The sequence below is a fragment of the Capsicum annuum genome, chromosome 10 (assembly GCF_002878395.1).
Source record: "Capsicum annuum cultivar UCD-10X-F1 chromosome 10, UCD10Xv1.1, whole genome shotgun sequence".
Lineage (NCBI taxonomy): Eukaryota > Viridiplantae > Streptophyta > Magnoliopsida > Solanales > Solanaceae > Capsicum > Capsicum annuum.
In genome coordinates, this window is record NC_061120.1 from 218530937 (window position 1) to 218558603 (window position 27667).

The 27667-nt window shown below is 33.5% G+C and overlaps 2 protein-coding genes across 2 annotated transcripts; both read right to left on the bottom strand.

Moving 5' to 3' along the window:
* Positions 1 to 1326: 1326 nt before the first annotated feature.
* On the bottom strand, positions 1327 to 5721 carry LOC107843876. The gene is made up of 3 exons (XM_016688283.2): positions 3458 to 5721; positions 1791 to 2266; positions 1327 to 1659 (listed from the first exon to the last, which is right to left on the bottom strand). Exons 1-3 carry the CDS (start codon positions 5607 to 5609, stop codon positions 1390 to 1392), a joined length of 2898 nt encoding a protein of 965 aa, XP_016543769.2. The 5' UTR covers positions 5610 to 5721; the 3' UTR covers positions 1327 to 1389.
* Positions 5722 to 6706: 985 nt separating this feature from the next.
* On the bottom strand, positions 6707 to 11413 carry LOC107844685 (disease resistance RPP13-like protein 4). The gene is made up of 2 exons (XM_016689050.2): positions 11197 to 11413; positions 6707 to 7935 (listed from the first exon to the last, which is right to left on the bottom strand). The coding sequence occupies exons 1-2, from the start codon at positions 11411 to 11413 to the stop codon at positions 6707 to 6709; spliced, it is 1446 nt and encodes a 481-aa protein (XP_016544536.2).
* Between the last annotated feature and the right edge of the window lie 16254 nt (positions 11414 to 27667).

Below are 27667 nucleotides of genomic sequence, written 5' to 3' on the forward strand. Positions count from 1 at the left end.
TAATTGTAAATAACATAAACATACACCTTAACTTCTCATATTTACACAAATCTCCATCCTTACGAAGAAATTATAAAAATCTCAACTAATTATGTATCTTCGTTGGATGTATCGGGGAGCTAGTTAGTTAGGTATCTCTACAGACCCAAAATTGAAAATGTATCGGAAGCTAATTATGTATCTTTACAAAGGAAAAAAGTGTATCTTTGTTGGATGTATTATGTATCTCGACAGACCCAAAATCGAAAAAAAATATATCGGAAGTTAATGATGTATCTTTACAAAGGAAAAAATATTTCTTTATTGAATGTATCGGTAGCTAATTATCTATCTCGACAAACCAAATCGAATTTTTCAGTACTTATACAAAATATCTGAATTTTCTGTAATTTTGCTCCAAACTATCGGGATTTATGGTTTTTTTCCCTTGTTAACTCAGATAGTTTTTGGGCTACTTGTTTTAAGTTAACAAACATGAATTTGGTTTACAATAACAAGCTTGTTTAAGAACGATAAGAACAACAAATTATACACCCTAAAATCCATATCTACTATAGTTTTTTTATTTTTCTGGCAAACAATATAATCCCATCAACGTGGAGCTTAATTACATAAAATCTCAAACATTTTGTATAATTATTAAAAAATTCAATTTTGGGTCTATGAAAATGTATAATTAGTTTCTGATACTTCCAACGAAGATACATTTTCTCCTTTGTAAAGATAATAATTAGCTCCCTGTACATTTTTCGATTTTGAGTCTGTCTAGATATATAATAATAAGATACTGACATAACTAAGCCCCAGACATGGGTTTCAGGGCGTTTTGCAAGTAAATACTTTGAGGGTAGAGTTTATGTAGATTGTAATACTACTACATTAGAGGTTCGACAGGGTCGGCGGGGCCATTTGGGTGGTCAAACGGGCGAAACGGCACGAACGATCCATTTTCGAGCCAAATCGGTGGGTGGACGGTTCTCGGGGTGGGCTCGGACACATTTTGGGCCGAAAATCAACCGGCGGCCCCCAGGCAGGCTGTGGAGCGGCCCTGGGTGGTCCGGCAGGGTCGGCGGGGCCATTTGGGTGGTCAAACCGGTGAAACGACACGAACGGAATGTTTTCAGGCCAAATCGATAGGTGTTAGCCCATGGTTCTCGAGGTGGGCTCGGAATCCGGGCGCATTTTGGACCGAAAATCGACCGGTGCCCCCCAGGCGGGCTGTGGAGCGACCCTGGGTGGACCAGCGGGGTCCGTGGGGACATTCGGGTGGTCAAACAGGAGAAACGGCGCAAACAAGCCATTTTCGAGGCAAATCATCGGGAGAGGTATTGAAATAAAAATGTCCATAACTCAAAAGCTGTGTCATAAATAAGTAACTTTAAATTTAAATTAGCTACTGTTTCTGAAAAGCAATTTGAGGTAGGGAAGAAACTTAGGGAGCAATGGCAAATCTGCTAGGTTTACGCTCATTAGATCAAAAGCAATACAAGTTGTTTGCATACTCACTTCATCAAGTGCAGGTACTTTTGGATATCGTTGGCTGAAGTGCGTTAATATTACGCGGTATGCACCAGCAGAATCTCCCACTTCTATAGCTTCCTTTATTGTGCTGTGATTTCTCGCTATAGCCTCCTCCACCAGGCCATCCTCAAACGTCGCCTGCAGATAATGTACTAGCATGTTAATCGTAATAAACTTCCTTGTTCAACACGTATAGATACTGCACCAAAATGCTCACAATAGAATAGCCAGCTACATTTTGACACAAGGGGAAGTTGAGTTGCACTGACCTCGTGTATAAGTATCGTTGCACCAAGAGATGCTTCTATGACTTGTGAGCATGGCCTCGTGTCACCAGAATACACAACCTTCCATCCCGGTACTACTTTCCCGCGATTCAATCTTTCTGCTGATTCCAAGATTACACCGAACACCTCAGGACAGTGTACAACAGGGAAGCTGAAGAGTCTCACTAGCCCAGCCTCACTGAGAACTTTCTTTAACCACTTTAGCAATGTTATGTCATCAACTGGAGTGCTTAGCTTCATTCTTTTCGAACAGTGCGGCAGAAAACTGTCTTCGGCCTCCATGTCATCCCACTTAGACCCCATCGTGCTCTTACAGTCGAGGAACAGCATGTCTAGATCTTCTACATTTATATATTCCTTGTGAAACTCTCCAATCTGCTCTGGCCCGATAACCACTAGGGGTTCATGGGCTACTCCTTTAAACAAATCACGTCTTAAAGCAAGTATCCGTGCCAAACCTGCGTGGTTATCAGCATGTTAGGTATGGAACTCTAACAAAGTGATACTTCAAGTGTGTTAACTTCAGTTAGGTTTTCTTTTCTAATGTTCTTGCACATCTTTTCTTGTAAAAGATTTTGTTTCCTTCCAAAACCAGTCACTAATCCTCATAATGGGATAACTTAAGATGAGTTTTGATATTTCTTTCTGCAGCTGTATTTTTGTACATCATTGCTATAGACATCGAATCCGATATTACACAATAATAATAATCTACACAAAAGTGGTTGTTGCAGTTATAACAACTAAGCCTCAAATCCAGGCAAGTTGAAGTTGGCTATGTGAATCCACATTATCTATGTTGTTTCATTCTGTCTTGATCCAATATGTTGAACACCATGTTTTTGCTTTATAATGGAGGCAATTTGTCCCTGAACTATTCAGAATGGGACAATTTCTTTCATGTCTCGTCCAAAAGTTTGCCCTCTCCGTTAACCAGACAGTTTGAAAATAATCTTCTTACCAATGCTTGCTCCAACTCCGATAAGAACCACAACTAAAACAAGGGAAAATCGACCAATGTTGTCACCGAATAGGACTAGATCAAACTATTACCATCTGTCAATATTTACACTGATATTTCTAAGTATAAGTTAACCAAATAGAGTAGTAACTTCTTCCTAAAACTTGATAAACCTATTAATCTATCATCTGTAATCACCGCGTTGCAATGGAGGTAAAGGCAAAGAAAGCCTGGTAGGCGACAAATCAACTTGGAAAATTTTTCCCTTAATTTTGCAGTGCCGTCTTCTATCTTATGGGTAATGATGATCTTCGACTCTTTATGTTCACACTCTTATTTTTCTTCCTCAAATTCCCGAGCTGAATCTTCAACAGATCAACTGCAATACTTCACCGCAATCACCTTTAATGATTGAATTTCAACTAAAATAAGGGGGATCTCTTTTAGTTTCTACAATTCCAGTAGCTCAAGTTTTGACAATGCTATATCAGAAATAGTAGTTCAGTGTATCTAGTTATTTCAAGAACTTAAGACGGAGTTCATGTAGTAGGAGTACATTGAAAAAACAAAGACATGTAAATCATGAAGAACGATCTATATGTATCACAATAAACATCATGATGTTTAATTGAAATCCTCATAATGAAATACAATAATATAGTGTGGAAAAAGAAAAAAAGCTACTTGCCCACAATGAGTTTTGCCCTAGCATGACCTTCACCAATTTGGAAATTGTTCCCCAAACCAAAATGAGTCATCAACAACCAGACAAGAGTGACAAGCTGTCCTCCTTTGATAAGCTGTTTGCAATGGTTGTTGGCTTTGCAGTTAATAGCAGCATGGGACAGCATTTCAACCCATACTTTGCTTATTAGCTCCCATTTATCGATGCCATGACCAAGCTTGTCCAGCTTTTTGGCTAGACGACGTCCATCAAACAAGGCCGATTTACTTCTATCTCCCTTCACTTGCACTGGCCTGACCACCGCATTCACTCCAAGGATCGCTTTACAAGCTCTTTCATGTTTCTTCTCTCTACGGTTTTGGACTTGGCCATCCTCTTTATTTGGTGTTCCCTTTAGGCAGCTACAAGTAAAGAAATTATTGCAGCATTGCTCTCCTTGATCCTTATTAGTACTCGAGATTATGTTTCTGCTGCGGAAGAACTTTTCAGCTTCAGCACAAGTGTCTCTGTACCTAATCTGTCCGATTCCTGCCACAGCCGACATCATTGCAGGCTGCATCACAAGGAGATAGATCATGTAATCTGAAAGAATCTTTGACATCTCGCGGTAATTGGCAGGTGGTTTTTCCGGAGAACTCTTTGCTTTATCACCATCTATAACAATACTGTCATTACTGTAACAGAGTTCAGTAGCAATGTGCCATACCAGAAGGATCTCATCGAAATTAGACTCAGTAATATAAGGCAGCAGATGACTAGAGCTATTGGCACGAAGAGTCCAATCTCCTTTCGCTAACCATATTTCCTTTGCTGTATCTAAATCCTCTGCGAGTGAAGATTTATTCTTTATTTCTTCATAGATGAATTCCCTCAATTCAGCAGTGAATTTCTGGGATTTCACGTACACGATCCTATTCAGCACATCAATAAAACCAAGCCATCGATATATGAATTCCATAAACTTGGAGCGCCCTCGCACACAGTAGTTAATCAAGTTGAATTGTGAAACGGATTCAGCCCACCTACGGCTCAACCATCTAAAAGGCATAGGTAAACGCGGTAACACATACCCCTTCTTCTTCAGTGCAACTGCCGTCCAGTCAGAGAAAAGGAGCATCAAAAAGGAACTGAAATCCAAGATAAGAGCACCAAGGAGAAGGATGTAACTGACTCCGATCTCCCACCTTGGAAGTCCCCTTTTATCCCAACGGTAGAAGAGGATTGCGGCAGCAACTTCGAGAAGAAAACAGATCAATCGAAATACATAACCCCAATAAGAGTTCGCCACAATCATTTTGGTAAAAAGAACATCATAAATGAAATTGAGTTCAACCTCAATAACTCGAAAAGCATCAATAGCTTCTAAGCTGAGGAAGAAATTTCGGCTTTCATTCCGTTGGCGGAAGTCAAATATCAGATCAACAATTAGTCCTTTGAATTTCTCAAAGAAGTAGTGAGCTTCTTCCACTATCTCAACATCAGATAGCGTTTTTCTTTTAACGGACTTTTCCGCCTCCAAATCGCCATGGTACTCGTGGATCATCTCTATGTTTGTCGGTAGGTTGGCTGCTATCTTCGAAGAGTATTCATCCATCAGCTTTGCATAGTTTGGGCCGGGATCAGGATCTTTCATAATGGACTCACGAAACCGATCTAAACTCGCAAGATACAGAGCCCAAATACGCTCACCATACTTGATCACTCCGGACACATATATCAGCACTGCTGGGATCCACAGCTTGTTTCTGGAAACTGTAGGGAAAAAAACATAGGCCACAGCTCCACCCTGGGTCATGAGACTAAGGAAATGCCTGTGCCACAGCGTATTATCCTCAAGGGCAAAGGCACTAATCGTGTCAGGGCCCCCGAGATGTACTAACAGAAAAGCTGCCCAAAATACAAGAACATCTTCAACTTTGTTCTCGCCAGCAGACTTATTGCCATTTCCTTTGTTGCTGTCGGAGATGTGTCCGACTGCAAAATTAGCGGCCCATTCTACGAGCAAGTAGCTGCACCAGAGGGGCAGTGTCAGGTAGTAAGTTGAAACACGCTTTCTGAGGGGCGCGAAAAAGATGAGGATTATTTGGAGAGTAAGGCTGAAGAGAATCACAACACGAATGTCCCATGCATCCCATATCTTCTTCCAATTGACCATAATTCACTCTCTCTTTACTTTTTTTACAAATGATCTTTGAGTGGTTTAAGAACAAAATAACAAGTTGCTTGGTAGAAAATGCATGGCTTCACCTTTACTTGCTCCAAAGATACTATTAATTCAAGCTTGTGGTACAAAGATAAAAACACTTTTTATTAAAGGAGATTCCATGTCAAATGTCCCACACTCGAAAATGAGACCTCTGGTTAAGGACGAACACATTATTACTTTTATGTGGTAGTTGGCAATGGATGTATAAAGACTCAAATATGTCGTCGAACTATATTAGAAATGACTCATTTATGTTATCTATTAAAAAATTGGCTCATCGATGAGATCGTCATTACAAAAATCAATAGACCCTCTCATCGATCATCCCTTTTTGTAACGACAATGGCATAAACTTGTCAAACATTTATTAACAGATGACATATATGAGCCATTTCTAATTGTTCGATCGCGCAGCATTTGAGCCTTTTCCCTTATATAATTTTTCTTTTCATGTTTTCCCCTATTATCACATCTAAATCTAGGACATAGCCAGTGACTTCAATTGAGAGGAACCAAACAAATTCTATAGAGTTTTTTTTTTGGTTTACTTTAAAGGGCATCTATTAATGGACTATTAATTGTTATTTATTTATTTATTTATTTTTCCCATTCCTCTACTTGTTTTATATCTGATAATACATTTTCTAAAAGAAGGCAAAACGCAAAAATTCTTTTCTTTTTAGTAGGCGTTATTTGGTGCGAATCAAAATTAGTTGGCCCTAATATAAATACTGAATAAACAAAAGATGATCCTAACTTTTATGGTTCTACTGTCTGCTATTTCATCCTTTTCTGGACAAGTGTATATGTTGGGCTCGAACTAATCAGGTGTCATACATAAGCTAACAAATCAAAATTTTTCCATCTAGGGTAACAAACTGACGGTTTGAGTTAAACTTTGACAGATCAAAATGGATTGAAGAAGGAAAGTTCTCCTTTTGTTGTCAAATTCAACCATTACAAGAATGCATTATTCATTTCAAAAAGTAAATATATATGAAATGGTAAAATAACCACAAGCAACACAGACATGCGTTATTACAACATTAAAATGTAATCTTCTTGTCCTTCCAAACTCCATGGGCATTGCATGGGAACATAGTGAGCTTTGGACATTTCACTTTCTCCAGATATTTCACCTCAGGGAACAATTCTCGAAATTCCGTCCAGTCCATCTCCATTTCTGTCAAGTACTTGAGACGCAGTGTTTTCACGTTATTCCAAGGTGTTGGAACCTTTTCAAACTCGAATTGACCCAAATCGCGAAGTTCCCCTCCTCTGATGTACAGTCTATTGAGCTCCTTCAAATTCTCAGGTTTTAGCCAAGTCGAAGCACTTCGCCTAGGATAACATTTAAGGTCCAACTTCTCCAATTTTAACAGAATACCACTTGGCTGTGAGACATCCTCATCCACCTTTCTCCGGGTAAAAGTACTAGTCATTGTTCTTGTGATTCCCCGCATGCCAGGTTTTGGAACGGTGGACACAGTACCGGAGTCTGGATTCCGAAACAAATTTCCTCCCCATTCTATAGTAAGGATGCGGAGTTGTTTGAATTTCGCCAGCACGTCCAAGTCACTGCATCTTGGAAAATCCTCGATTTCTGCATGAATACTTAATTTACGTAACTTTGTCATGGCCGACAAATCCTTCAGAGTGCATGAGAGTGATTTTTCTGTTGAAGCTTGAACTTCAAATCCCTTGAGCACCACAAGATTTGTTAGTTCCGTGAGACCTTTTGGCATGCCACTGAGCAAGTAACACTCCAATAAGTCCAAGTGTGTCAAATTATGAAGTGAACCAATGCCCTGTGGGATCACCTCAAGACTGTGGCAAGCTCTGAGATCTAGGACACTAAGGTTCCACAGCTTTGAAATAGACTTGGGGATCCCTGTTATCCCTGAAATTCCTTGCAAGCTCAGGAATTTTACGTACTTTAAGTTAGCCAGGCCTTCTAAATCTTTAGGTTCCTCCACCTCAATATGCTTCTCGCTTGTGCTCTCCCATCTTCCCAAGTAAAGAATGTTCACATGCTTCGTCTCGGTAAACCATTCGCGCTTAAGCTGTAGAAAGACATCATTCAAATTGAACACCACATGAGCCATGATGGGTTTAGAGTTGCCTGATTTCGAGGATGAGGTTGTTCGCGAATTGGAATTATTCTTGCCATGGGACGACTCCGCCTCATTCTCCAACTTGTTGTCTTTCCGAGGAACCAGACAAGATCTTAGAGAACTAGAATGCTCTCGCACGGGGTTGCCTTGTTCCTCACATACTACAAAAAGTTTTAGCATAATACATAAAACTTTGCCCTTTAACTTGGCTTCAGCTAGTCTCTACACCCTCTCACTTTGGGTGTACACTAATAGACATTTAAACTTTATAAAGTTGAACCCGTAAACAACATGTCCTACATGGCAATTCACGTGAGATACACTCCAACTGACACATGTAAAAGCTAAACTTGTATAAAGTTGATAAGCTCAAACTAGCTCCATAATTGGAGAATTGGGCTAGCAATCGGGACATTGTGCTCCACAGTTCAATCGAGTGATTTTTTACAATAGGAATGAGTTCACCAAGCATTACCCTCTACTTATATCTTAATTTAAAAAAAAAAAAAAAAAATCTGTAAGGCAACCTCTGATTGGGTCGATATCAACATAGGAGCGTGCTTTATTCAACTTTATACAAGTTTAAATGTGTACTCATGCGCACTCAAAGTTGAAAGGCATAAATGATAGTTGAAGCCAAGTTAAAGAACGTGTTTATGTATTGCGCCTTTTTAAAAATTAGATCTTCTGTTATATTCTTGACTGTCTCTCTACATATGCATCTCAATAATTAAAAGAGTATGTGGGAACATGGATTTGACATCTTGCAAGCTTTATACTAGTTAAGAAAATGATCCTACAAATATCTCCTGAGTTTTGTACTTTATTTATTGTCTACTGCTCCCTCTCGTTTCTATTTATGAGTGATTTGCAAAGAAATTTTAAGAAAGTTAAAAGGCATAGTGCTAAACTTGATATTAAATTATAACTTTGATCTTAAATTTTGATAGTGCACAAATAGAACCTTTAACTATTCAAAATCTGAACAAATATGGCCTCCGATTTTGCAATCCCTATGCGTGAGTTTCACTCGCACCTATGTGGAAAACTCATCCAATCACATGGCGCCATATCATTAAAAGGGCTGACTTGGTGGGAGGTCATATTTGTACAGTTTTAAATAGTTAAAGGTCATATTTGTGCAGTTTTGAATAGTTAAAGATCATATTTGTGCATTGTCAAAGTTTTGCTTTTTATGTTAAAACGATGTCGTTTTTTTTATTATTATTATTATTATTATTATTATTATTATTATTATTATTATTATTATTATTATTACTAAAAATTACACAAATATACAACTTATGTTTCTAATATTACAAAAAATCTCAACTCCCTAAACATATTACAAAAATCCCAACATATACACAAAATGCTATGTATATGTCGGCTATGTTATGTCTATTAATAGGGAGAGAGAGTAACGTAATTAAAAAGGTGGAAGAGAGTGTAATTACTTACAAAAGGGTTGGTATTTATTATTATTAATTTATTTATTTATTTAGCAGCACCTAGCTTTTTTCTTATTAAAAAAAGTCACTAGCAAGGATCGAACCCGCGCAGTAGGCTGAAGGAAGCGTCCAAGAAGAACAAATAACATCACTGGGCTATCTAAGTGTCTTGTTTCATGTGGTTCAACATTAATATACGTACATAAATATAGATTTTCTACCTTATATATACAAAGTAATCTTGTTACCGAGGGGGTTCGGGTGAACCCCATGACAACCACGTAGGTTCACCCTGCGTTAATTTAATAATGTTTTGATAATGTTAATTTAATACTAACATTTTAATAACGTTAATTTGATGCATGCGACCTGCCCAAAATTTGTATCTAATAATTCAACTTTATACAAGTTTAAGTGTGTACTCATGCACACCTAAAGTTGAAGCGCATAAATCACAGTTGAAGCCAAGTTAAAAAAGGTGTTTATGTATTACGCCTTTTTAAAAGTTAGATCTTCCTTTATATACTTGACTCTCTCTCTACATATGCATCTCAATAATTAAAAGAGTATGTGGGAACATGGATTTGACATCTTGCAAGCTTTATGCTAGTGAAGAAAATGATCCTACAAATATCTCCTAGTTTTGTACTTTATTTATTGTCTACTACTCCCTCTCGTTTCAATTTATGAGTCTGTGTTTTGAGTTGCTACGAAATTTTAAGAAAGTAAAACAACTTTGAATTTGTTGATCTTAAACTAAAGATACGTGGAGTGTATCAAAATGTTTTTAATTTTGTGGCCTTAAATATGTTACATGAAAAATTGAAATTAAAGAGTTACAAAAAAAAAAAAGGAAAGAGACATTCTTTTTTAGACGAATTAAAAAGAAAAGGCATAATAGATAAATATGATCCTAAACTTGACACCAAATTATAACTTTGACCTTAAATTTTGATAGTGCACAAATATGACCTTTAACTATTCAAAACTGCACAAATATGACCTCCGATCCTATGTGGCAAAATGCGTGTTGTACACACAAAACTGAATGCGTCGGGCTAAAAATTTAAGCGTTCCAACAGTAACAAAAAGGGTAAAATGACTATTATGCCCTTATTAATTCTTTTTTATATATTTAAATGACTTATTATTATTATTTTTTCATTATTTCCAGCTCAAAGATGAAACTACACTAATAATAAATAAATAAATTATAGTTTTAATAAAATATTATTAAATTAAAGTTATTAAATTAACGTTATTAAAATATTATTAAGTTAACGTTATTAATAAAAGGTTGTTAAGGGAAGTAGTAGTAGTATATTAAATTAACGTTATTATATTAACGTTATTAAGGGTAGTAGTAGTATTTTAAATTAACGTTATTAATAAAATGTTATTAAGATGAAAATTTTATTAAAATATTAGTATTAATAATTATAATAGCAATAACAATAATAAGCAAAACGACGTCGTTTTAACTTATAGAAGCAAAACAACGTCGTTTTAAATTCCAGATCAAAAGTCCTCTCAGTCATCCCTTTTAATGACGTGACACCATATGTTTGGATTACATATCCACGTAGACGCAAGTGAAACTCACGCATGGAGGTTGCAAAATCGGAGGTCATATTTGTTCAGTTTTGAATAGTTAAATGTTCTATTTGTGCACTATCAAAGTTTAAGGTCAAAGTTATAATTTGGTGTCAAATTTAGGGTCATATTTATTCATGTATTATGCCAAAAGAAAAATAAGACAAACAAATTGAAACGAAAAGATTAAATTTGACTGATCTCGGTGAAAAAGATCACGTAACTAAGGAGTATAACATTTGTAAGAGAATAGTTAAGCAGAAACAATGTGTTTATCAAATGAAAACAACTGGAAGTAGAATAACAAGTTACAACTGTGCAACACAAGGATAATTAATCACTTACAACAGTGCAACACAAGGATAATTAATCACAGACTCAGTGAAAGTTGCAAAAATAAAATCGCGAATTCTTGTTTATGTTTGGCGATCAGAGCTGCAGCTTTTAAGAACCCTGGAAGACCTCGATGTTTGCCTGTAAAGTCCATCTCTTCGTCTTCAACACCAAGACACTTGAGCATCCTCCGGACAACCTCTTCTCTGTCGTAGTCAACAACATCCTCGGGGGAATCTCTCCATGAAATTCTCCTTTTCATTAATACCTACTTTCCGGTCGCTCCACCTGTCATGAGATATGCTCTGTCCATCATCACTTGTACTCTCTGAACCTCCACCACCACCAAGCGTTGATTTTTCGCCTTTTAAGTCTACTTTCCATTTTTTTCAATTCGCTATTAAGTGCAAAAGAGAACGGATTCCCTCAGGGGAATAAACGCGCTTCCTTTCCAGTAACATTTGCCACTTTGCAAGAGCATTGAGGAGACAGTATAGGATTCCCCTACGGAGCAAATTATTTACGTTTTTAAAATGCGTTTGGATATCAAAGAGGATCTTTGATAGACAATCTTCACTTCCCTGCGCTTGCTCCAGCGCTCCATCAAGTTTATTCAGTAGATATTCTTCTGTCTTGTCATCCATTCCAAAGCACTTGGCTGGAAAAGTTCCAATGGAAGAAAAAAATACAACAAGATATTACCTAGAAGTTGAGATTATGTTGTAGTCATATTAGTACGTAGATTGTATAGTTTTCCATTATTAGCTAATGTCACACATCAGCGATTTAAGTGTCAGGGTTTGACTGGCACAGAGTTATTGAAAATAAAGAGAGACTTTTTAATCTTGTGGTTTTAAATTAAAAATGTGTATAATACCTTAAAGGGCGTAATACAGAAATGTGTCCATTAACTTGGCTTGAACTAGCATTAATGCCCTCCAAACTATGGGCGTGCACAAGTAGGTACTTAAACTATGTGGTAATTTGTGTGAGATAGCCATGTCGATGCCATAGAGGATGTCTGTGTCTACTTATTCAACTTTATACATGCTGATGCCAAGTTAAAGGGCATGTTTATGTATTATGCCTATTTAAGTTTCCTAATGAATTGACCTCTTTTTTTTTTAGTTTTTGCGAATAGCCTTAAATCTTTCCCACCAAACACCCTTCTCAAAACCTCCATTGAAACTTTTGCATAGGGCATCTTCATCCTCTTGCACGTCCGCCCCAAACCGAGTAGTTTGCCTTGTTTGTGGTATCAAGATGCCACGGCTGAGACTCAAATAGGTTATGATAAAGTGCACAAATTATTGTTTTACGCCAGATGTCGAAGCCCAAGAACAAAAAAAGGGACCTGTAAACTGTATAGAACATGACCTAAATTATGAGATTAAGAGAAACCATAGTTGCAATATTGTGGTATCAAGAATAGCTCTTGCCAGTGAAACGGTTGTAAATTCTGGTTCCACGATGAATGTAAAGTTTTAAGCGCAAAAAGCACGTGCAACCGTCCAGGACGATCACATCCTCTATCTGTTTTTCCTTCCTGAAGAATATCGAATCATAAAACTCTGCTGCGATGTTTGCCCCAAACAGTTTCAGTATGTCTTTCAGGACTAACTGACGAAAACATCGAACCTTACTCCAACTTCAACATAGTCCAGCTGCGGGTAGCTAATGCAGCTGTGAAACTCACTAGCTGATTTCTTGAGCAAAATGGCCAGTGAGCATTTATTACTTCTCTCGTCCAAAAAAAAAAAAAAAAGAAAACTCGGATGAGTCAGTTTGCAATGATTGTATTGAGCTTATTGGTGATGAGTACTATTATAGTTGTCAACAATGCACCTACTTTCTTCATGATACTTGCTCCCAATTACCCAGTGGTTTCAAGTTATCGAAACACCCAAGTCATGATATATGATGAGGAGAACACCAACTTCACATAGATCATCCCAAGTACTTCTTTTTGGTCCAATCAGAGGACTAATATTACTCATAAAGCACATAAGAACTGATTCTGATTGTAACGCTTGTGGGGAATCTCTCTCCGACTCTGCATCATACGGTTGTAGTGATTATCATTTCTACCTAGGCATCGACTGTGCTCTATTCCCCCCCGAAAATCATCCATCCACAAATGGCCGGGATGAACATTCACTTCTCCTTATGTATATCCCCTTTTCCCTAAAAATCCAGATGATTTCTTGTTTGAGATATGCGAAGAGTAGGTACACCCCAAGCATTGGGTCTATCACTGTGAATACAACAACTATGAAGAGAAATTGCACTGCCAACTTAAAAGGGATAGTATTTTTGACAACTTTAAATGCACACGTGGCATATTCAACACACGGAAGGCGCATGAATTTTATTTTTATGTCTCCTTAACCAATAAAAATGTGACATGTGTCTACAACGAAATTAAACAATAAATCAACGGCTATTTCTCCTTCATTCCCAAAATTAAACCCTATTCTTCTTCATCCTCCATGGAAGTAGCTTGATTCTACTCAAAATCAACGGCTATTTCTCCTTCTCTTTATTCTTCTTCAAAATTTGATTCTTCTTCAAATCTCTCTTTGATTCGAAAACGAAAAAATGTGATTTAGGATCAACTTGAGTGCAAATGAACACTGTGAATCGACTACGATTTTGCCAAACTAATACTGATTTTGGTAGAATCTTTTGTATTGGGTAAGTGAAAAGTTAAGAAAGAAACTTTTCAATGGTAAACTGATTTGGGAAAGTGGTTTGATAAAGTGTACATAATTGGTAAAGTAATTTCGGAAAGTGAAGAGTCAACTTAGTCAAACGTGGGGCCCATCTGTGTAATAATACGCCTAAAATATGATTTTAATTAGTTCAGGGTAATAGGTTGTTCTTTAGGTTGAGGTGTGTTTCAACAATTTCACTTATAGTTCATGATGGAAACAATGCATTTTCTCAAATATAAACGCAATCACATATCTGAATTACATTAAAATATATATATAAAAAACATAATAATTGAATGCTCAAATTGAAAGGAAAATGAAATAAAAATTCAATAACAAAAAATAAACTATAGCTTTACTTACTTTAACAATTTTCACCATAATTGATATATAAACTATTTGAACAAAAAATATTATTGTTCCACAGATTAATACTATTAACAACCTGACTATCTTCAAAACTAATCAATATGAACATATGAAATACACCATTTAACAAAGAAAGTAAAAAATTGTCTAAATTAAATACATACATCAAGAACAAAAAATAAAATACATCAAAATAAAATAATTTAACAATCGAGGAGAGAAAATTTACCATAACATTATCAAAGTCTATAATTTAATGTTTCAAACTTTCTATTATGGTTTATCCTCTCTAGAAGTGTGACACATGAAAGATCAGCCTCTTTCTATCTTTAATATATGCTAATTACCTTCTTTAGTTCTTACCTTAGATATGTTAACTTTCCAAACTTGTGTATAATAAAATTAATGTAACCACGGATTATTATTTTCAGGGTAGAATAAATTGATTGTTCTGTGAAGAATTCACGACCATGTATCTACTTTGGCATCAGACCGGGGAGATACAAAGTCTAATTGAATTTAAGCCATGACTCTAATTGAATTTTTACATCTAAATTTCCAACCAAAGTGAAGTAGGACACTAAAAAGGAAAGAAATTTTGACACAAATTCTATAAGGAATCAAATATATATGAAAAACATATTATTATATTAATATGGAAGGAAAATTAAATTATATTGGCTTAATAAATTAAATAATAATTCAAAGAAAATAGCAAATTATAGTTTTATCTATTGCGGGTCATTTTAATGAAGGACAAAAATCTCGATTCACTTTTCTAAGGTTTTCACACTTTTAATATATTATAGATATAGCTATGATAAATAGATAGCAAATAAAATTGGAGTGCCTTATAAATACTGTTTTGAAATAAATATATTTTAACAAATTATTCTTCAAATAAATGGATAAAATATAGAAAGAAATGATTCAATCCTTCAATGTTTCTCCTTTTCCATTGAGAAGTAATAGACATCCTTTCCCTATTTGCGGGGTAGTGGTTTGTTTGTTACTATTATTTGGAGTCAAATAAGTTGTTTCCTAGCGTTTAGGCTATAGGATTAGTGGAATCAGTTTATATCAGAATAATTAGGAGTAACAGACATGTTTTGTTATTATATCTTTTATATATTTAAGGACTCTTATAATTGAGAAATGAAGAGCAGTTCCACTTGATGTCCTTTTATTGTTGTTGACAATTTCTATCAATGTCACCACAGGGGAAATGAAATTCTCTCTACATAGATACGTTAGTGCGATCAATCTTTTCATCCTCATTGTATATCGCGACTCTCTGAGAATCGCAATATCAAGTTTGGTCGCACCATTAAGATCGCGGAGCACTAAACTTAAACTCGTTGTCATGATCATTATCAAGTTTGTTTGCTGTCTCGTCTTTGTTAGATTGAATTATTTAGTTGTCATTGTTACATCAGTGTCAACTTACTCCCTACCTGTAAATGCCTTCTCTAATTCGCTTTGTTAAGTTCATCGATATCTTAAAGGGCTCAACTATTGTAATTTATATTACTCAACTTTCTAAAATATATATGTTGTTACACCAGTGTCGAATCCTCTAAAACATAAGCATTACTTGTGAAGGTTCCACACATACAGCCATCGTGAAAGATTAGAAATGACAATATACACAAAGAATTAGAAATGACAATATACACTTTGTATAAATTTGCTTAAAAATAAAGTCACTTGCAAATCATGCAACTAAATATGACATGGGGTTTAATAATTTACAGTTGTTCAACCAATTATTTAAATCTTTTGGTCTGACGGTGATATTTTTCTCTGTTTCAATTTGTTGGTCTTACTTTCTTTTTTGTCCATTTCACAAAATATGCTTATTTTGTTTTAGCAATTTTTTCATTCTAACTTTTCACGTGACATGTTTGTGACCATGAGATTAAAGAGCATTTTGATATATTTTACGTATGATTAGTTTAGAATCACAAGATTTAAAAGTTTTTACTTTCTGAAATTTCATGCCAAGTCAAAATCAGACAAATAAATTAAAATGGAGGGAATATTTCTTTAAGGTCTTGGTATTCCGTTTTAGATTTATTTTTTTACCAAGCACTTAAGCTTGTATAAGTGTTTTGGCAATTCTCAGTCTTTGGTCTTTGTCTAAACTTTAATTATATTTCCTTTTACTAAAGTCTGTTAAAGTGTTTCTGAAATTTTTATAGCCCCTCTTTGCTTTGTCTAAGCTTTAATAATACTTTCTTTTACTAAAGTCTATCTCTATTCGAAGCTAGCTTGAGTCAGGGGGTTTGAACCTGAATAATATGTATAAATTATATTATTTATACATATTGATTGAATTTTTTTTTGATATATAATAAATGTTGAACCTCTTTTTGATTAGTTCGTATATTCATTTCTTTATCTTTTGAATCCTTTTAATAAAAATAGTGACTCTACCACTGCTTTTCTGACCCCTTTTTGTGGGACTATACTTGACTGATGTTGTTGTTAACGTCTCTATTCATATTCATAGTGTTTCTGCAGTTCTTATAGCCTCTTTGTCTACACTTTAATAATGCTTCTTTTTGTTATAAAAAGTACAGTAATTGTTATATCTTAAAAACAATAATATTAAATATATTGTTTATTCCTTTCTATCTATAATATACTAATCTTTTATCTCGCCTCTCATTTATTAGCCATAATTTTAATTTCTTGTGATAACTCATTCCTTGCTTTTGAACATAGGCATATCACTTAATTCACTTATAAATATTTTCCCATCTAAACAAGTTTGAGGTTGTGAAAACAGTGACCATGTCTCTTCCTCTTCTTCTTTTTTTCTTTTACTTGGTTTTCTAGGAATCTAAATCTTTGTTAAAGTCTGATAATACACATATATTGAGTAAAATATCCTTAATGACAGTATCGTGGGCACGCCTCAATTAGCTAGAGAAAATTTTTCCAACACTTTTTACCAAAGTCCATGTATAGTGTTTCTGCAATTCTTATAGCCTTCGGTTTTTGTCTAAACTTTAATAATATTTCCTTTTACTAAAGTTTATTTGTAGTATTTTTGCAATTCTTGTAGCTTGTGGTCTTTTTCTTTAACTTTGAGCCCACCTAGACATGTGAGAATCACTGTTTAAAATTAGATTAATTTGAAGTAAGAAGCTTTTTTTTAAAACTTAAGGTATGTGTTGTTCTCATAAATATGAAAATCTCACAAGTTATGAAAACTATCAATATTTCTTTATTTTTTATACAATCTAACCAAATAAGCAAACCAAAGTTCTCAAACAAAATATCAAAATATCCTAAGACGCGCATATTAAAGCGTATTAGTGAAGCATATTTCTTTCATAAATGAATGTAAAAGGAAGCATTATTAAAGCGTGGACAAAGGCCAAAGGCTATAAGAATTGCAGAAACACTATAAATAGACTTACGTAAAAAGAAGTATTATTGAAGTGTACAGAAAGTTCACAATTCGCCTTGAGGTTTTAAGTTCAAATTTCAGACACTATATTTTTATTTTTTAAAATTTCATTAATAAAGCTACTATTTGAAGCAAGCCAAGGTGAAGTATGAAATTCCAAGAAGTCAAGGATAGTAAATAATGGAATGTGTAACTGAAGACATATGTAGATATGAAGATACCTTAGCTGATGGAAAAGAGGGCGATATGACATCAACAATTTTGAGGTAGGGTTAGGATTGAGGGATGGTAGAGTGAGAAGGAGAAAAGGATACAACGAAAAAAAAAAGATAGGAAAAGAAAAAAGAAAAGGAAAAAAGGAACACTAAGGAATAAATTGTCATGGTAAAAGAATGTTTAAAATAAATATTTTTACTAAGTAGAGGTGTATTTACCTTATCATCTTGCTCAAATGTCAAGTTATGTTATATTAAATTGCCATGGTGAAAAAATATTAAAAATAAATATTTTTGTTAAGATTTATAATGAGAGATGTGTATTTTACCCTATAATAGGAATATAAAGGAATAAAGGGAAAAGAAAAAGAAGAAAAGCAAAAAGAAAAAGCAATATTAAAAAATAGAAATTTGACACTCATCTCACTCAAATGTCAGATTATGTTTTTTAAATTGTCATGGTGAAAAAATATTAAAAATAAATATTTTTGTTAAGCTTTATAACGAGAGACATGTATTTTACCCTATAATAGGAATACTAAAGAATAAAGGGAAAAGAAAAGGAAGAAAGGCAAAAAGAAAAAGGAATACTAAAGAGTAGAGATTCGACACTCATTTCATTCAAATGTCAGATTATGTTATTTTAAATTGTCATGGTGAAAAAATATTAAAAATAAATATTTTTGTTAAGCTTTATAACGAGAGACATGTATTTTACCCTATAATAGGAATACTAAGGAATAAAGGAAAAAGAAAAAGAAAAAGAATAAAAGTAAAAAGAAAAAGGAATACTAAAGAATAGAAATTCGACACTCATCTCACTCAAATGTCAGATTATGTTATTTTAAATTATCATGATGAAAAAAATATTAATAATAAATATTTTTATTAATCTTTATAATGAGAGATGTGTATTTTACCCTATAATAGGAATATTAAGGAATAAAGGGAAAAGAAAAAGAAAAAGAAAAAGAAGAAAAGCAAAAAGAAAAAGGAATATTAAAGAATAGAAATTCGACGTTCATCACATTCAAATGTGAGATTATGTTATTTTAAATTGTCATGCTGAAAAAATATTAAAAATAAATATTTTTGTTAAGCTTTGTAACGAGGGACATGTATTTAACCCTGTAATAGGAATACTAAGGAATAAAGGGAAAAGAAAAAGAAGAAAAGCAAAAAGAAAAAGGAATACTAAAGAATAAAAATTTGACACTCATCTCACTCAAATGTCAGATTATGTTATTTTAAATTATCATGGTGAAAAAATATTAAAAATAAATATTTTTACTGAGCTTCAGAATGAGAGGGGTCTATTTTACCCTATACTAAGGAATAAAGGGAAAAGAAAAAGAAAAAGAAGAAAAGAAATATTAAGAAATAAAAATCCAGCATACATCTTACTCAAATGTCAGGGTATGTTATTACAAATTATCGTGGTGAAAAGATTATTAAAAACGAATATTTTTGTTAAGCTTCATAATGAGAGAGACGTGTTTTACCCTATAATATAGCTAGAGACAATGTCATATTAATAAACGGAAGTGGGGAGTACTTTTCCAAGAACATAAAAATAATTAATAATAGAGTTTGAAGTCGAGGACATTTGAATACGAAGAAACTGTAGCTGTAGATGAAGTGGGAGATCTGACACCAATAATTTTGAGGTGGGGTCGGGGCTGTGGGGTGGTAGAGTGAGGAAGAGAGAAAGAAAGAGAAAAGGAAAAAGAAAAAGATAAAGAAATACTGAGGAATAAAAATTCAGCACTGATCATCTCACTCAAATAGCAGGTTATTGTATTTTAAATTGTCATGGTGAAAAAAATACTTAAAACGAATATTTTTGTTAAGCTTTAGAAAAGAGACGTGTATTTTACCCCATAATAAAAACACTAAGGAATAAAGGGAAAAGAAAAAGAAAAAGAAAAAAAGAAATATTAAGAAATAGAAATCCACCATACATCTCACTCAAATATTAGGATATGTTATTTTAAAGTGTTATGGTGAAAAAAGTATTAAAACAAATAATTCTGTTAAGCTTCATAATGAGAGAGATGTATTTTACCATATAATATAGCTAGAGACAATATGATATTAATAAATGAAAATGAGAAATATTTTTACAAGAATATAAAAATAATCAATAATGCAGTGTAAAATCGAGGACATGCAAATATGAAGAAACTTTATCGTTGATGAAGAGGAAAATCTGACACTAATAATTTTGAGGTGGGGTACGGTTGGGATTGTGGGGTAGTAGAATGAGAAAAAGAAAAAGAAAAAGAAAAAGAAAAAGAAACAGAAGAGAAAGGGGAAAGAGAAGGAGAAAAACAAAAAGGAAAAGAGAATGTTAAGAAATAAAACTCTGACATTAAAGTGATAATCATGTGACATTCACCTCACTCAAATATCATATTATGTGGATTTTATAATGTCGTGTTGAGAAAATATTTAAAAATAAGTATTGTTGCTAAATTTCATTACGAGAGAGGTGTATTTGATCCTATAATATAACTAAAGATAAACTCAATTAATAAACGAAACTGAAGGATATTTTGACCATATCGAATTTTGAACAAAACTAAAATCAAATCATTTTAATCAATTTTAAAATTTTTAAAATGAACTAAATTAAATAAAATAAAAATCAATGATTTGATTATGATCGATTGTTTTTAATAAAAAAACTTATAATAATAATAATAAAATAAATATTAGTTAAATAACGACATTAAAAACGGTTAGCATTGAGTTACTTGGGCTTTTCCTCATTTTAAATCTCGGCCCATGAAACTTTTTAGCATTTAGCCCAATAGATTTATCAAGAATGAGCCCCATTTAACAATTTCATAAAGAACTTCTTCCCTTTATCAATTAATAAAACTATATTAAAAATTCAATCAATGATTATTTTATTTGATTGTAAAGGTCAAGTCCAAACTGTATTGATAATTGCGGTCTAAACCCTGATTAACATATTGTAGGCATTTAGATAAAATATTTTTAAATCTATCAGAAATTTTGTTTTTGTCTTAAAGTCAAGAGTATTAGTCCAAATCCAATAAATATTGTTGCAATATAATTTGATTAAATTAACTAAGTCCAATGTAAATGGATTTTTAATTAATAAAGTCTAATTTTACTGGGCTAGCCTTTTTGGTTGGGCTTCAAGTTATGTTTATCTTATCATATATCTTCTCATTCCAAGTCTATCTATGAAACAAGTCGAGTACTTTTATTTTTTTTCTTCTTTTCATTTTTCACTTGGTGGTCCATACTCATACTGTTTAATTATTTTGAAATTATGTTGTGAAGTCTCACATTGACACTGAAAAATAAAGCGTTTTTTAACAAATGTGACTTCGTACCTGAGGCTTCAAACCAAAGACCTTTGATAATTTAATTTTTTTTATTTTCACCTTGTCGGCATTCAGTACACATATTGGGTTGGATTATTTTGAATTTGCATCAAAAAGTTTTATATTAGAGATAAAGTACTTCCCAGCAAAGGCGATCACATACCACTGACTTGAACACAAACTATTTGATGATATATTTTAGTTTTATCCAGTCTTTGATATCCGTATGGAAGCTTAACTATACCAGATTCACGTCAAAAGCTCCACATTGAGGAATGAGGGGGGAGGGGGGAGTTCCATTATCTACAAGGGAAAAGAAAAAGAAAAAGAAAAAAAGGAAAAAAGGAAAAGGAAAAAGAAAAAGAAGAAAAGAAAAAGAGAACAATAAGAAATAAAAAATCTAGCACTAAGGTGGTATGCCAAGTGACATACACCTCACCTTAATGTCAGGCTATGTGAATTTTAAATTGTCATTATGAAAAAGTATTTAGAAAAGGAATATTTTAATTAAGTTTCATAATGAGAGAGATGTATTTGATCCTGTGATGTAACAAAAAACAAACTTAATTAACAAAATAAATGAAGGGTATTTTGTAAGAACACAAAGATGATCAATAATGAGAGTGTGAAATCGAGGACATACGTGGATATTAAGAAACCCTAATTGGTCGGAAAGAGAGAGATCTGACACCGATAATTTTGAGGTGGCGTTTAGATTGAGTGGTGGTAGTCGGGTAGAGTGAGAAAGAAAAAGGGAAAAGGGGAAAGAAAAAGAAAAAGAAGAAAAGGAAAAGGAAAAAGAAAAAGAAATAGAAGAAAAGGAAAAGAGAAAAAAGGAAAAATGAATATTAAGGAATAAAAATCTGCCACTGAGATGGTATGCCACGCGGCATCTGCCTCATTCAATGTTAGGTCATGTGGATTTTAAATTATCATAGTGAAAAAATGTTTAATAAATCAGTAATTTTTGTAAAGTTTCATACTAAGTTGAATGTATTGAGCCAATCTAATTAGAGACAAAACTTACTTAATAAATGAAAGTAAGAGGTATTTTTGCAAGAACACAAGGATAATCAATAGTGAAGTGTGAAATAAAGGACATATGTGAATATAAAGAAACCCTAGCAGGTGGAAAAAAGGGAGATCTTACATCAATAATTTTGAGGTGGGTTTGGGACTGTGGGATAGTAGAGAGGGGTATTCACAGGTTGGTTTAGGCTGATTATTGGTCAAAATCAAAATCAAATCAATATACTAAGTTTTAAATTATTAAAACCAAATCATACCAAATATAATATATATTTATTGATTTGATTGTTATCGATTTAGGTTCGTTTTGATTCAATTGTTTGATTATTAACCAAATACGAAATAAAAGAAATGATTCATTCAAAAGAAAAAAAAGACAACAACTCATTCAAAAGAACGAAAAAATTCTAAGATTACCATATAAATCATTAGCATGACGTATATCTAATACAACATATTTAAGTTATAAATAAATTTTGATGAAAACATATATAAGATATTAAAAATTATTATTAATAAGCAATTTATGATATATAAATAATTATAAAAAATATATATATAATTTTTGAGTTCGGTTCGGTTATTTCGTTGATTTCTTTTGACAAAATCAAAACAAGTCAAATATTATTGATTTTCAAATATGTAAAATCAAACCAAATAAGATTTAGTTTTATTAGCTTAATTCAATTTTTTTTTTTTAATTTGGGTTAGTTTTTACACAAACCTTGAACATCCTTAGAGGTAGAGTGAGAAACAAAAAGAGAAAAGGGAAAAGAAAAAGAGAAAAGGGAAAAGAAAAAGAAAAAAAAGAAAAAAGAAGAAGAAATTAAAGAACAAGAAAGGAAAAAGAAAAGGAAAAGGGAAAAGAAAAGAAAAGAAAAGAAAAAATGAATATTAAAGAATAAAAATCTAATACTGAGATGGTATATTACATGGCATTTACTTCATCAAATGTCAAGTCATGTGGATTTTAACTTGTTATGGTGGAAAATTGTTTAAAAAATAAATATTTTTGTTAAGTTTCATAACGAGAGAGGTGTATATAGTCTTATGATATAAACACAAACTTAATTAATAAGAGAATGTAAGGATGTAACAAGAACACATGGATAATCAATACTGACATGTGCAATAGGGGATATAGGTGGGTATGAAGAACCTTAGCTGGTGTGGGAAAGAGGGGGATATGACACCAATAATTTTGAGACAGAAAAAGAGAAAAGAAAAAGAAGAAAACGAAAAAGAAGAAAATGAAAAAAGAATACTAACAAATAAAAATTTGACACTGAGGTCGTATGCTGCGTGGCATCCACATCACACAAATGTTAGGTCATGTGAATTTTAAATTGTCATGATAGAAAGGTATTTTTGTTAAGTTTCATAATGAGGAATGTATTTGATCCTATAACATAACTGGAGACAAATCAAATTAATAAATGAAGATGTATTTTTGACAGTTTTCCTTAAAAAATTGGTGTTCATGGTTCCTTTGGATCGGTTTTAGATTAAAATCAAAATCAAACTAATTTAATCAATTTTTTAATTTTTAAAAGCAAACCAAATAAAGCAAAAATAATTGGTTTGGTTATTTTCTATTTGGTTCGATTTTTTGTTTATAACTAGCTAATGATGAATGGAGAATTAAAAAATTACAGAGACGTGAAACAACTATGTCAAATACATTAATTAGGATTTAATAAAATTTTCTCTACTACCACAAAATGAATATATGTGAATATTCTTATTTTTTAGCACTATTCCGAAGGTTAAATATTTTTAATTTGCAAAATAGTAAATGTTACTCTAGTTCACATGTCTAACATCACACAAAAACAATGTACAATTAAATAGAATGATCAACTCTTTAAAAATGGATGCATGTCTTAGCAAAAAAAAAAAAGAAAGAAACAATCTAAAAACAAAAAAATACATCAGACTACATATAGATAATTAAACTTAGAGTATTGGGCTTGAGCAAAAACGTTAAAAAATGAATTCTAAAAGTGTTGTAGTGCATGTGAAATAAGTACATTAAAATTCAATCAATGATTAAAAGGTATAAAATACTTATATTATTTATGAAAAACTAATATCATTTATTTAAATAATTTTAACATTTATATAAATAATTTATAGATTTGTTTTTTTTTTTTTAGCAAATCAAAATCAAATCAAATATTATAGATTTTTGAAATTTAAACCAAATGTCAGTTTTTTAATCAATCGGTTTGATTTGATATATGATTTTTTTTGTGTATGTGGTAAATAAGATAAATAGATCTAATATTCGAAAGAGTGAACACAGAGGTCTGGTAGGATTGGTTCTTAAACATAAAGACGATACCGCTGGTAGTAGTAGAAAAAGAAGAGCTGCGGCAATTGAAAAAGTGTCAAAAAGAAAGAAAAATAAAGAGTCGGTGTTCGAATCAGATTCGGAGTTAAAAGAGATAATCGGCTACGTCGATTCTAGTGAAGATGTTGCCAAGAGGAGTGTCAGTGGTGACAGTGAAGAGTGCGAGGGAAGTGGGAGTAATAGTGATGATGGGGATAATGATTCGTTGTCCATGCCATATCTTTCAAGGTGCATTTTCGTGGAGCGGTATGACCTTCGAACGATAATTGACGAGGTCGGATCTTTCCCGGCAAAGATATCGATCAGATCAAGAATGGATGCTTATTGAGAATTTAAGCAAATTCTTATCGACCAAGAATTGAAGAAAAGATTCAAGCAGTCCTATTTTGGACACCTGAGAAAACTGTCGTAACATCTCAAGTTCAATGGGCAGTTGGTCCATTATTTGCTGTTGCGACGCGTTAAGAACGATAAGATGCGTCATGAGATGTGGTTCTACGTTAACAACAAGCCTGCCTGTTTTGGCTTGAAAGAGTTTTGTTTGATCACGGGGCTGAACCGCTCATCATACCCCAGTGAATAAAAAATGAAGAAGGTGTTAGCAAAGGGGGACAATTTTTGTTTTAAGATGACAAAAAATAAAAACATCACGACGGCCAACTTATTACACCTGATCAGAGGGAATAAGCTGAACGAGGACCAGAAGTTCAAGTGTTGTCTACTGTGGTTCTTCCACACCATGTTGCTTGCGAAAGATTCGACGAAGGTTGTCGACACAAAACTGATTCGAATGGTCGACTCTTTGAGTTTCTTCGAGAAGTATCCATGGGGAAAGAGACATTTCAACTGACCATGGACTATCTGAAGAAGAAAATTGACCTGAAGAAGCAGAAGGAAGTATTTGATGAGAAGCAAAAGGCATCCTATGCTCTATTTGAATTTTCCTAGGCATTCATGGTATCTACCATAAACCCTTTAGTGAGTTTATCGTAGATTATCATTTTATTTATACTATGTCATAGACTCATAGTTATTTTTTCACTACTGTACTGCTTACAGATTTGGATCTATGCGGCCTTTCCTCATCTTGGAGAATTTGCTGGAAAATCAATGGATGAGCTCATACCCATCGCCCGCATCCTCATATGGCACACTTTAAAAAGCGACAAGATAATCGAAGGCGACCCATTCAAGTATAAAGGAAAAGTTACCGAGGTATGAACTTATTTTCTATAATGCAATAATAGTACTGTTTTATCGAATGTTATGTAATTGTTAATTGATATTTGGTAGAACGTGCATCCGTACATAATGCCTACTGTTCGTGAGACGAATATGGATTACATGATTACGTTTGAGCCATATACGGACGAGGTGAAGAATAACGTCCTCGATGGCTTGAAGAAAGAGTTAGAAAGGGTGACTGTCCTCACTTCAAATGAGGACAGTGATGATGATGGGGATTTGGGTGGTAACCCCGTTGGAGTATACATTGGTGATAATGGTTCTCCGAGCACCTCCAAAGATGCAGCGGGAACCTCATCCCCCGGGGATCTTCATAAGCGTGTGGTTGCGCTCCAGGAAGCGGTGTTGGATATATCAAAGAGAAAAGAATGAAAAAAAGAAAAATGATGAGCGACAACATGAACGAGGTAACTTCATTCATTAATTAATGTTGTTAATGAATATTCAGCTTTAAATATCAGTAACACTTTGTAATATTATGAAATAGTGCATGTGCATGAATTGGAGAAGAATGAAGAGGGAGAAAAAAAGAGCAAAATGGATGAGTTGGCCGATGTTGTGGCAGAAGAGGAAAAAGAAGAAGAAAATAAGGATGGTGAAGAAGATAAGAGCCAACAAGAAGGTAGAAAAGTAGCAGCAGCAACAAAAGAAGAAGAAGAAGCGGCAGCAGATGAACAAGGAGGCGCAGAAAAAGGAAAAACTGTTGAAGAAGAAGCTGACAAAGATGACAAAGAAGAAGTTGAGCAAGAAGCAACAGGTGAATGAAAAGAAGAAGCTGAGGAAGAAACAACTGCTGAAGCTGAGGAAGAAACAACTGCTGCAGGTGAAGTAAGAAAAGAAGGTGTGGAAGAAAAGGAAACTGAAGAAGCAGCAGCTGATGCACATGGTGAAAAAGAAGGAGAAGAAGGTGAAAATGAAGAAGCAGCTGCAATTATTGAGAAAAAAGAAGTTGAAGCTGTCCAAACAGATGCGGTCTTGGACATTGTTGATGAAATCAACAGTAACACTTGTGTTGATGAGGAAATTAGGGAAAGAGACATTTAAATGCTAAGATGTTTAATTTATTGTTAAATGATGAATTGTTAGGATATGATGAATTTTTTTTTATTTCACAAATATGAAGTTTGAAGGATCTGGTGGTAGGATATGACAATTATTCTTTTATTTTATGAAACTTGTTATGATTTTGAGCTGAATCTATTTCTATCAAACTGATTTGTGGCATGTAATTTTAATATGCAGGGTGTGGTCATAGTTGGTACATTGTATGCTTGATATCATAGAATGCATACTTAATATTCCATATACTGTATGCATAGTCTACCATTACCCTGTTGGTTGAATTTAAGTTGATGTGTTGTTTAATCGACTATGGTTCTATCAAAAATAGTATTTAACATTATACAAAAGTAGAACTATTATTATTTATTCAATATCACTACATTCATGTTACACTTTTCCAAAGAACGAATACTAGCATTATAGCACATAACATTATTTTTAGGACATTCTCTCTTTCTTCGGGCAAAATCAATTTTTGTTTTAGTTGATCCCTCTCTATTTGGGTGTCATGTAGCAATAGTTTAAAGTGATCCCTCTGTTCTTCGGCTTCTTTGAACAAAGTCATGAGAAAATATTTATTTGAGTCTTTATAGTAGATTAAATTTTGCCAAGGCTTGAAAATTTGATGTTTCGAGTCCCGGAATAAATGTTGATGGACTGGATGGAGGTGATAGCTTATCAAGCCATTTGAAAATGAGCATGCGCCATTATCCTAGGAAAAAAATAATTACATAACCATTAACTTAACTTTA